Source organism: Cornus florida, unplaced genomic scaffold, assembly GCF_030987335.1.
Source record: "Cornus florida cultivar Cherokee Brave unplaced genomic scaffold, ASM3098733v1 CherokeeBrave_3.0.0_Hap2_Chr11, whole genome shotgun sequence".
Classification (NCBI taxonomy): Eukaryota; Viridiplantae; Streptophyta; class Magnoliopsida; order Cornales; family Cornaceae; genus Cornus; species Cornus florida.
The window spans coordinates 54,392,362-54,404,664 of record NW_026775581.1 but is presented as its reverse complement, the minus strand read 5'-3'; the positions used below and the strand labels follow the sequence as shown (position 1 = coordinate 54,404,664).

Here is a 12,303-nt window from a genome sequence, read left to right as displayed (position 1 = left end):
TTTGCATTTCCATCCAAACTTCAAACCTATATAAATCTAAGTTTTTCCTTGAAATTTATTAGCTAAATATTTATATTTTTTGCGAATTATATTGTGCATTCATTTATTTGGTTTTTATTAATTTTCATTTTGTACAGATTTGTTAAAGGGGCAATACGAGAAATAATGCCAAAATTTTTCCTTTTTTTATTTTATTTATGCCTACATGTTCTTCTCTCTTTTTATATTATTTATGCCTATATTCCTTCCATGTGATTAATGTGAACTTAACAGTCTAGTAAAATATTAACATATTAAAATAATAATAATAATAGAATGTTAATTTCTATGAATGATGTCGTTTAGGTTATTTAATAGAAAAAAAAATCAAGACGAACCCACAAAGTAGATTTTTAAATAGGCCTAATGGGTATTTAAGTCAATTTCTATTTCAATTCCCTTACAGCTAACGCCCGTTTGTTAAGGCACCCCCTTGGATAGTTGAGGGGGTTTTTTGGCAAAAAAATAGAAAAGAGGGATTTAATGTAGTTCACCCTATAATGTATGCACTATAATAGTTTTTTCTCTTCTTATTCTTTTTATTTTTCTTCTACTTATTTAAATCAATTCATAAATCGTTTCAAAATGAGAATACCCATCTTGTGATTGTATTTAACGAAAATATTATTAATATTATTATATTTTTCAAAGTATTTATATTTTTACACTATTTATTTAGCATATTATTTTACAATTATTATTATTATTATTATTTTTGCCTTTTGATTTAGAAAAGTTATATTTGTCATACTTGCTGATTTGATTTTTTTTTTCTTCAATCAAGTGCAATGTGTCCCTTGAAATAAAATCTAGCTCCACCCCGTATTCGAGTCATGTTAGCATGTGGTGTCAAATATTGTCACCTTTGCCCCGGTACCAAATAACCCATTTTTCATTCTCTTTTTACTCTGATTCCACTAGGGATAACAATTTCCTCCGACTCGGCAGGTTTCAGCCCCGCCTCGACCCTAATGGGGGCGGATTTGGTACCTCCCTAAATGGGTTTGGGATGAATATGGTAAAATAATTGAAAATTCGAAGCGGGTTTAGGGTGGGGGCAGATTTAATGATGAACCCACCCCACCCCGATTATATATGTACCTCTTTTATATATATATATATATATATATATTAATATTTTTAAGACCCTTGTTATTTTGCTAGAAGTATCAATAAATTTATTATTACTCACTACTTAGTAATTTAAAAACTAGGTCAACTTATTTATCAGTCCAATTTGAGCACATTGGACTAATTTTTATTTTATTACATAATAGGATAATGCTTCAGTCTTGCCTCATTAAGACAAATTGTGTCATGTATACTAACATGTCCTAATAAGAGGTTGAAACCTCTTTTAAACTTAAAAAGATATCAAACATGGGTCATACCCATTTTTTAGGGTTAAAACCGACATATTTATTTTTTTCCTTTCTTTGCTCCTATCTGTGTATCTTGCTTCGTCTACATCTTTCTTTTTCCTTAGGGTTTGTTTGGTTAACATGAAGTAGCTAGAAAGGAAAAGAAAAGGAAAATATTTAACTTTTTTAGAAGTTTGGTTAGAGTGAAAGAGAAAATTTTCAGGAAAGTAATTTTCTTGCAACTGCTTAATTTTCCTCAAAAATTTTCTGACATAAAACACAGAAAAATTTTACTTTCTCGTGAAAGTGGTGCCTTCACGTCTTATTTTCCTATTATGCCCATGTCACCCTCTTCACTTTCTCTATAAGCTTCTATAATAAGTGAGTTTCATTATTTTGTAAATTGCTTATAAGATTATGTAAATACTAATTTAATTGTATATAGTTTTATATCAAAATTAAAATTTTATTTTATTTTATTTTTTTGTTCCACAATTAATAATGATTGAGAGTGATATATATATATATATATATATATATATATATATATATATATACATAAACTTCTCATGACTTTAGGACTCTACTACTGAAATGTATCAAACTCATTTAGTTTTAACCCTACGTATATTAGATATACCAAATTAATTTAGTTTTAGCTTTACATATATTATCTGTACCAAACTAATTTAGTTATAAATATTTTATTTCTATTAGACTGAAGTTTTTTTTTTTTTTTTTTGACTAAAAGTATATATATATTAACTTCAATCTTTTATCCTCAAGAATTTTCGGATCGAAATTTTATATTAATTAAACTTATACCTATAATCACATATATCTAATTATTAAGCATCAGAAGACAAATACTAGAATGACCATTAATTTATATTTGAATTTAAAATTTTAATTTTGTTTATAATTCTGGAGATATGATAGTATCTCAAAAGAGTACAAAGTAATCGTATAATTAAAAGAGTAGTTTTGGGAATTGCAATCAGTTTCTTTTTACTTTCATTCTTTCCAAACTCACAAAACAATATTTTCTTACAACTTTCTTGAAGAATTTTCTTGCTAACCAAATACATAATAGAAACTTGATTTTCTTTTCCTTTCCTTTAGTTTCTTTCATTTTCACTTTCCATTAAAAAAATTCTATCTAACCAAACGGACCCTTAGTTCCAGCCACCAATCATTCCAAACCTAATCTTCCCTATCCGGACCTCCACCACTCCGCTTCAAACTGGATTTCAATTTCTCTTAGCAAGGATTGAATTATTTTCTTGAAACAGGTATTTTAAAACATTATATTTGCCCGTGTAAATTTGAGGTAGATTTTGAAAAAGGGAGAAATATAAATAGTTAGTTCAATTTTTTTTTTTTTTTTTATATATATCTTAAAAAATTAAAAATAACAAAAAAAAGAAGAAGATAGAAACGATAATTTTCCATGAGTTGTTCTCTGGAAGCAAAATTAAGAGTAGATCATTCAATATTAGGATTTGGAATGAGTGGTGGTAAGAGATAAGGGAAAAGAAAGAAGTGGAAGACAAGTACATAGATGAGACCAAAAAGAGAAAAAAAAAAAAAAATAGACATATCTTTTAACCCTAAAAAAAATTGAATATAATTTATGTTTTGTATTTTAAAAGATTTAAAATAGAATATAATTTATGTTTTGTATTTTAAAAGATTTAAAATAAATTTCAATCTTTTATTAAAATACCTTAATATGTAGGACAAAATTTGTCCTGATGGGCGTCGGTTGTCCTGATGGATAGAACTGACGCATTATCTTAATAAAAGTGATATAACCAAAAAAATTTCGTAATTAAATGGAGTAATGAGACATATTTTGCCTATGAAGGCAGGGGGAGAATGGTATATCAATTAAAAAGCTGTTCACAAGTACAACGGAGCTAGTATGACTGATTTTCTATCGGGTGGAGGACGGTTTAGCACTTGGCCCAACAAGTCCTGTTGCCATCATCCCTAGATTCCACCCATCCAAAACAAACGAGCTACCCCAATCTCCGGAGTTCAGAAGCAAACGACGAGAAGCACTGTGCCAGTGGCAATGTCGTACGGCACAGAGCTACCCCAAGATCTGGTCCTTAACATACTCTATCGACTCCCCGCGAAGTCTCTCTGCCGATTCAAATGCGTATCAAAGTCATGGCTTACTCTAATCTCATACCCTCATTTCGCCAAAACACACCTCAATCGAAGCAACAGCAAAACCGAGAGAGCCATCCTCATTTCTGATGATCTGTACTCCGTCGACTGCGCTGAAGCATTCAATAACGATGATCTGATTGCGACGAAACTTGATTTATTTTCGATTGAAAAGCAATACGAGTTTGAAATCTTGGGTTCTTGCAACGGTTTGATTTTAGTTAGAGACGCAAACTGCACCAAGTTTTTGTTGAACCCATCAACTCGAGAGATCAGAGAGTTACTCGATTCCCCTTTTGCCCCTGCTCACGCCATGAACGGACTTGGGTACGATTCGTCTGCAGATGATTTCAGGATTGTGGCAATTGATGTTAGATCTGATCCTGATCCCGATGCTGCTGTTGTTGATGTTGAGGATGATGAATCCTGTTGTACGTATACAATTGCAAGTCTGTATTCACTGAAAACCGATTCTTGGAGGAGGATTCAAGATGTTCTCAACTATCATTATCGTTCTCGTATCACGACTGTCTCGATGGTTCTTGTAAATGAGTCTCTACATTGGTTGATTTTTGGGTCTTACGGTGATCGGTTTGTGATTGCTGCTTTTGATTTAGCAGATGAGAAATTCCATGATGTGCAGAGACCTAGCTCACTTGTCAACAATAATGTCCATTTCACGTATATATTGGGAGTTTGCAGAGGGTGCCTCTGTATTTTTGTGTGTGGTTATAGTTTCCAAATCGAAGTTTGGGTCATGAAGGAGTATGGGGTTACTGAATCTTGGACCAAACATACAAGGTATATAGGTAATATGTACATGGAGCAACCCTTATATTTTCTGGTGGATGAGGAAGTTCTAATGAGAAAGGATAGAGATGAATTGTTCGCATTCAATGCAGAAGAGAAAACATCAAGAGAGATAGTGGTGCGTGGCATTCCAGCTATGTTTAGAGGAGGGATGACCTATGTGGAGAGCCTTGTCTCGCCCTATCACGCCCATGGGATTGATGGGTAAAAACATGATTCTATTCTATCTTTTTCTGTTTAATTTTCATATATTCATATTATTTATGCCACCATGATATGGATTTTTTAGCATCGGCATAACAGTGCATTCAGTATTAATTATTGAGTGATACATTTTCTAGTTCGAAGTTGAACTATGTTGTTATAGGTTTATAGTGGGGGTTTCAATGTTGTTGAACTTGGATTTTTTCTATACAAATAAAGGGGGTCTATTTGACATGGCAAGAGTGCTGTTTTCCTTTGATGCATGTACCTAAGAGAAAAGCAAATTTCAATTCACACAGTAATTTGGTCTTTCTAGGTTTAATTTTGGCCCATGTCTGGTTGAATTGTGTACAAAAGTCCTTCTGCCAAAGTCTGAAGATACAGTTAATATGTAACTAAAATTGTTAGCCTCATTATTGAGTTAACAGGTTTGGTTGTAGAAAATAATTGAAGAGATCATTTATGTAAATATGCATGTAATTGAAGAGATCATTTCATTCTATTCCACATTAATTAGAATCCCACTTGGAAGTAGCTTCTTCAATGGTTGTCAGCGTGCAAATTAAACCATAAGAACTGGGTTTTCTGACTAATCTAGTAATAGGTGAGAATTTATTCAAGACACCATTTGTGGACTTGTATTTTATAGGAAACAAAGAAGAAGATGACTTGTTAGAGAGAGTAAATATGCATGGGTAGTCCTAAAGTCATATCCAAAATATGCTCTTCATTCTCCAAAGCAATTCTACCGGCAAATGAGATTGAGGATCATATGTTCGAGTTATGGTCGAAGTATATATACATGAAGTATTTCACTATTTCCTGAATCTGTGGATATTTCTGTTCTTAAGTATAGTTGGAAGCCCCAAATCTGCTCTTTGTCAATCAGTTGAACACTGCAAGGGAAACTGTCCAAAGAAGTAATCAACTGTAGCACCTGTCTGTGACAACACAGTTCCAGAGACATTGGAAGAGCCCATTTCTGTCTTGAAGTGGACTGAATGTCACAAGAATTTAATTAACTTCTCTAGGAAGCAAAAAATCAAAAAGTTAATTGAGGTAATGACATCTTCAGTATTACAACTTACAAGAGCTCCACACACCTCTACTGTTTCACATGATTAGTATCTGGAATTTAGTATTTTGAACCGAACACATTCCCAGCTGGAAGTTCAAAAATGGATTTTACCAAACAATCTTGATTTTGTTTGTCTTTTGGAAACTCAAATAAGAGAGCTCTTTTTTAACTAAGGAGCTCATTTTCAATTGGCAATTGATTAGTAATCATTGTCCATTAGACACTATTAAAAGGATGCGCTTGGAACATCCTCGAAGTTTGGTGCAAGCAAGAAGTTTTTGCGGATATTGTGAGCAGGGCTTGGAACATCTCTACTATGGGTAATCCACACGCACATATTTCCCAAGAATCTTAAAAGTGTTAAAGAGAAGTCAAGGACTAGAATAGAACTGCTTTTGGTCACATTAATTATCAGCTTGGAAAGGCCAGATCAAATTATGACGGTCTACAAGAAGCTCTTCAAAGTGATCCTGAAAATGAAGAGTTAATTCGAGGTGAGATTCAAGCTAGATTCAAAATTGTTAGCCTCATTGTTGATTTGTCATTGGATTAGGTTTCAAAAGAATTGAAAATATCATTTATGCATTACTCATTTAATCTCATTCTGTTAGATCCCATTTATTAGGGCCACGGATGATGGAACCATGGAAGTAGCTTGCATGCTTGATTGGGTGAAAATCAAACTATGAGAAGAAGTTGGTTTTTCTGGCTGTTCTAGCACGAGGTGAAAAACTCCTTTAAAATCCCAAGTTGTGGACTTCTTTGGATATATCAAGAAGGACGTACATTATTTCTACTCTTAAATATTAGAACTATCTAGTCATCTTTGCATGTGGAGAGTGATCAACATGATGAGCCACTTTACCTTTGGGATGATGTCAACTCTTATTCCTTGTTATATTCCCTTTTGTAATATATTCCACTACAACTAAGGTTATTATTCATTTAAAAGTGTCTCTGTGTGTGTGTGTGTTTGCACACAATTATAGCTTTTTAAAACCTTCGCCAAAGTGATGAACTGCAAACCTTTTGTGTGAAGATTGCTGTTTTTCTATGTAATACCATTATTTTATCTATTCCACTACAAAAGTAGGGTGTTTATTTATGTGTGTGTGTGCGCGCACGCTTGTCCACATGCCTGTTTGTGGAAATCTATGACATCTAAAAACTAGAGTGAATAATGTCCATTCCTATGACAATGGGGTTTTCTGATCTAATAAATTTCAACCTCCATTTCTAATACAATATTATATATTTTGTTGTACATAATATCAGGTAGTTTACCCTAATCAACATTGCTTTCTCATAGATGGAATGTAGGCAGTTCAACACTAAGCTTTATTACGACTATACCAAGTAGTCTATAAGAATGTTTCTTTTATTTGCTGAATTGTTTCTCTTATGTATGGAGCATAGACAGTTCAACATTAAGATTGCATTAATTATGCTAAATGGGCTAAGAATGTTTTAACTTATTGCCCTGCCTAGACCAAAGGGGTCATTGCCCGGTGCAATGCATGTGCATGTTCTGTCAAATGCAAGACTGCATGTTTGAATTCTGATGCAGCCACTTTCTGCAGATAATTCCAAAGGTTCGGTCTTTATCATGTTTATCCTTCCCAAATACTTTCAATTGACAGGGACCATATTAGGTTAGGACCCTTTTATAGCCCCTAGCCTGGTCTAGAATTCACTTTATTGTGACATGGATTAGGTGTCCAATTGTCTTGTATTAAAAAATCTTTGATGTGAAGACATATTCTGATAACATGTATTTATATACCTTTGAGTTTTTGTACATTTACAAGAAGTACAATTTGACATGAAATCAAATCTAATGTGGTCTGTGGCTTTACCTTAGAGTGAAAACATGTTGACTTTCTCTAAATATCTAAAGTGGCATCGGGATATACATGACATGGTGTCATGTTGGAAAGTATCTCTCACCAATCATTATTTTTTTTTGATAAGTATATTTCTCACCAATCATCTACCTGGAGAAGTGTCCTATGTATCATAAATTGAGAATTACTTGTTCCACTAATCTTCCTTGTAAGGGTGGACTATGCACTTGTATTCGTGCTAGGTGGCGACAACTAAACCTCTGTTGGGTGGCGGCAACTACTACGTTGGGTGGTGACAGCTAACACAAGTTGGTGCCAACACTTATTTTGATATTTTGTGTTTTCTTAGTTCTTAAATATTTAACTCTTTGGTGCCTATAAATAAGTATATATGTATCAATTTTGGATGATTTAATAATATTGTGTTTTTGAGTTCCCTTCTCTTTGTGTTCTTTTTCCCAAGTTCTTACTCGTCTTTTACCCTTGGTCACTCTAGTCTATCTATTCACTCTTATCTTCTCATCCCCTTCATTTGTTTCTTTTGCCCTTTCTTCTGGCCTCGTCTCTTCTTTCCATTCTCATCCCCTTCTTTCATTCTTGTCCTGCATCAGCTTTTTATTCTATGTTTATAGCAATGGCACAACAATCAAAAGAGCAAGGGAGGGGAAGTTTAGTGGATAAATTTTACATTCTATTTTGGTATTTTATGTCTTCAAATATTATACAAGACTATTACCTGAATTGTATAGGATTTGTATAATCATGTTATAAGTGAGTTTCTATTGTGGATTTACTTGAGATACTGGATTAGTATCATCATCATCATCATATTGTAAGTGGTGGTGTGAACTCAATTCATAATTTCATATACATGTCAATGTTTCTAGCAAGTTCCTGATATAACATAAATCTTGCACATTGTAGAGTTGCAGCAATAATTTCATCTTTGTATTCAAGATGTTTGTTTAGTTTTTCCCTTAGGATTTGCACTCAGTTTCTCTTCAACAAAAAAGGAAGGAAAGTGAAGGGAAAAAGAGTTTCTATCTTCTACACAAGTAAAAGACAACCATGGTCTGATCTCATCTTGAGACCATGGTTTAATGTTTTAAGCAAAGGATACAAGCTGTCTCACCAAATAATTATATTGGTATTTTGTTGTCACCTTATATTAATTGGAATCACAACAGTTAATATTGACTTATTCCAGGTTTTTTTTAGTCTTCTAGGAATTTCTTAAATGCTTTTGATGGTAATTGCATCACATTATCATCAAATATTACATTCCAAACTTCAAAGCCGTTCAGATCCTTTTTGTAGAGTGACTCTGAGCTAAAACTCTCTGGATCCAAAGTAGCTTGGTCAAATGTTGCTAGACCAAAATCTGAAGGCTGTTTGGCAATTAAATTTTTAGCTAATTGGAATAAAGCTATTATGGGCAAAAACCAAATTTCTAAATGGTAGGTGCATGGAGGAAACTTTTACAAATTAGAAGCACATTCAGACCTTGTATTCAGCACATTGTTGGTGACAGTAGTCAATCTTTCTTGTAATTTATGTACTGTTTATATTTATGTTCCATTCCTCAACTATATGGGGATAGATTGGTACATGTTTCTGGTTTACCCGAAAATGCAAAGGTGAAAGATACTTTTAGGAATGATCACTGGAATTGGCCAGTTTCTCTTCCAATATCTTCTCAACTGTTCTCCTTAATTTACAATCTTCATTCTTCCCACTCTCTCTAGTTTAAATCTTCTTCAGTCTACTCTATCAAACGGTTCCCTTCTTCAAAGTCTTTGTCCACTTACTCTCGTTGGACTTTTCTGAATCCCCCTGAAGTTAAGGTCAATTGGGCTCATCATCTCTGAATTTATAGTGATGTGTTCGGATTCAGCTTCATTTTATGCTTAACTATTCATTCTAGACTTAGTACTGACCACTGAAGATAAGCTTCATGCATACGGAATTATCTCTTCTATGAGCTGCCTTTTGTGCAGAATTCCCTTAGAAGACCAGATCATCCATTCTTCAATTGTCCTTTTTCTTTTAGATTTGGACTACTGTTCTTCATAAACAGAGAATTCAGTTTTCTCAGCTGCATTTTGGTACTTGGGGTAGCATCATTACTTGGGTTTAGCCATCCTTAGGAAATCTGTTAAAGCTACCCTCTCGAAGCTCATTTTGTTTCCATCTGTATATAGGCTTGAGAGAAATAAAAGGCGGTCTTCCAAGAATATGTGAATGTTAATACTGTGAGTGCCAAGATTTTTAATGCTCTCAGGTTTCAAGCTTCATCTCTTCAGAGAATTTTTTTCTTTTTCTGCTAATAAGTATGTCCAAAGAGTCACAATCTTTCGGAATCTATATTCAGTTCATTCTCTTGTTCATATGAATTTGTTATATCTTTGCTTTAGATGGATGGTGTTGTTTTCTGGGTAGTCATTGTTCTAGATGGATGTTGTTGTTTTCTGGGTAGTCTGACTTATGGTTCCACGTGGTGTCGGCTGGACACTTGTCATTGGAGGAGTATGCAAGTAGAGGCAAATTGTTGTTGTGCTTTCGTGTGAAATGATGACGTATGGTTCATGGGTATATTAGTAATTTTTTATTAATGTTAACCCCCTCAGTTAGTAGAGGGGGGTTTTGTGCCAATATAATTAATAAATAAATAAATAAATATATATATATATATATATCAAAAAGGGGGTTTATTGCCAATCGCTACAAGTTAAGGTGTTTTTTATGCAATCCGCCTTTATATATATATATATAATTTCCTGAAAACAACAGGAACAGAAGAACTAAGGTATGCACTGAAACAGCATTATGCGTTAAACATATAAGCAGTATACTTTTATATTCGCTTACTATTCAAGCTAGAAATTTTACTTCATCTTTGAGACCATTCTCTTTTATTGTACAAAGGATGTGTGCAACAAGGCAATTATGATAGACAAAATGTCTCTAATGACGAGTGTTCTTCCATATCCTATGATTCCTCCACTAACAAATGGAGTTGCTCCTCCCTTCTTCCTTGTTTAAATTGGGTTAACTAGCCAAAGAACCAAGAAACTGTATAATCTCTTTCCAAAGGTTTGAATTTCTTGTGTGGGCTATGTGCATATCTTTTCTAGGTTTGTTATGCACTTGATACTCCTTATGTTCTTTTACTTGTCTATTTGTAGATGACCTAGAGTATCTGTATGATATTTATGTGATTTAATGAGAATTCATGTGTTGATTTTCGTGTATCTTTTGTTCTTTGTTTCTTTTGCGAATTGTTCTTTGATTGTAGTTGATCAAATAATCTTTTGCTTAGTGTTCGTGAATCACTGGTTGAAGACTATAGAGCCTGGAGAGGACAATCAATGGCACAGGCGAAGGCAAAGGCAAAGGCAAAAAGATACACACTGGATATGGGTTCGAGCTCAAGGAGCATTGAGGCTTCCCAATTCCCATTCTATCGCTGATCGCTGATCATTTCTTCCGAGACTTCTTGGATTGCCTCAAGTCCACTTGAACTCTAGAAACACCAATTTATGAGAAGTCCTTCAAGATGTTCGAGGATCCCTACTGGAGGGAAAGATTCATCAGTATGCTTGACGAAAGGAAAAGATATTAGTTGGTATCCGCAAATGAAAGCTCTCAGTTTTATCATGTTGAAATTTTGTCACGTTCAGGTAGCGAGTATAGCAGCTTTGCTTGATGATGGCACTATTTTTTTTTTGGCTTTCCATGTTGTATTAGGAATACTAGGACTGATGGTGCTGTTCTGAACTGGCTATTTAAAAAAAAAAAAAATTAGAAAAGAAAATTGTTAAAACGGAGTTTATTTGTTTATCCATAACAGGTTCTCATTTTCTGCTTCTGTTTCTTTCTAATTGTAATTCAAATTATATCGTTACCATGTGAATGCTTTGAAAGGTTCATATCTCTTATTAAGTTCGTATGTCATGTTATTTTGTAATGCCCAAGGACTTCCTGTAAGCAGCTAGCTTATGCAGGATTTGGTGTCAAAAAGAGTAGTAGGGATGCTGGATGGTAGTATGTGTTTCTGTTTCTCTTTTTGTTTTTGTTTTTGTTTTTGTTTTTGTTTTTATATGTCTTCCTTGCTTTTGATTTTAATATGTTATGATGTGAAAGTAGGTTGTCATTAGGCAAAAAAATGAACTCAGCATTTTCTTCTTCAAAAAATGCCTCAAATATTGACTTTGGCTATAGTTGACTAACCTATAGTTGCTTCAAAATCATTCTTTCTCTAGCACTTGACTTCAGAAAACTACAATTACATAGGCAGTATATTAGGGTGGCTATTTTAATGATGCTTGAGAAAACTACATAATCTCAGTAGTACATTATTAAGTGTTTCATATTTGGTCATAAATCATAGCAAATCTTAGAAGAGTACAAGCTTATAAACACCAGAACAGTGGAAAGTTTTTTTCTTCTGATTCACTTTGGTAGGGTACTTTCCTGGAAAACGACTCAATTCTGACACTACTTTTCACATGGTGCATATCACGTATGGATAGATATTGGTAACGTTAGTGATGGTAGTGGATGTGTGTATATGTCTGTGTGTGTATATATATATTGGTAACGTATATATAGAGGGTGTTGTATAGTTTGAGAGAGAGATTGTATATCACATGCTTTCTTTTTGAATTTTTATACAAGAATTTTGACTTTCAAAATCAGTAGAACAAAATCAGCTAACGGCCGTTGAAAAAAAAAAAAGATAAATAAAAATAAAGTTAATATTATTGTGTTTTGGAATGGAAAGAAATTTAGT

The 12,303-nt window shown here is 33.5% G+C and overlaps 1 protein-coding gene across 4 annotated transcripts; it reads left to right on the top strand.

Moving 5' to 3' along the window:
* Window positions 1-3,261: 3,261 nt before the first annotated feature.
* LOC132282626 (F-box/kelch-repeat protein At3g06240-like) lies at window positions 3,262-11,453 on the top strand. 4 transcript variants are annotated; one of them, XR_009471806.1, is made up of 4 exons: window positions 3,262-4,589; window positions 5,888-6,161; window positions 6,293-6,391; window positions 10,831-10,929. XR_009471806.1 is itself a non-coding variant. In XM_059784365.1 (2 exons), exons 1-2 carry the CDS (start codon window positions 3,478-3,480, stop codon window positions 10,808-10,810), a joined length of 1,116 nt encoding a protein of 371 aa, XP_059640348.1. In that variant the 5' UTR covers window positions 3,262-3,477; the 3' UTR covers window positions 10,811-10,944. The 4 variants fall into 4 exon arrangements, 2 of the variants coding, with proteins under 2 accessions (XP_059640348.1, XP_059640347.1); XR_009471805.1 differs by having other exon boundaries at window positions 6,279-6,391; XM_059784365.1 differs by lacking the exons at window positions 5,888-6,161; window positions 6,293-6,391 and having other exon boundaries at window positions 10,807-10,944.
* Window positions 11,454-12,303: the final 850 nt, after the last annotated feature.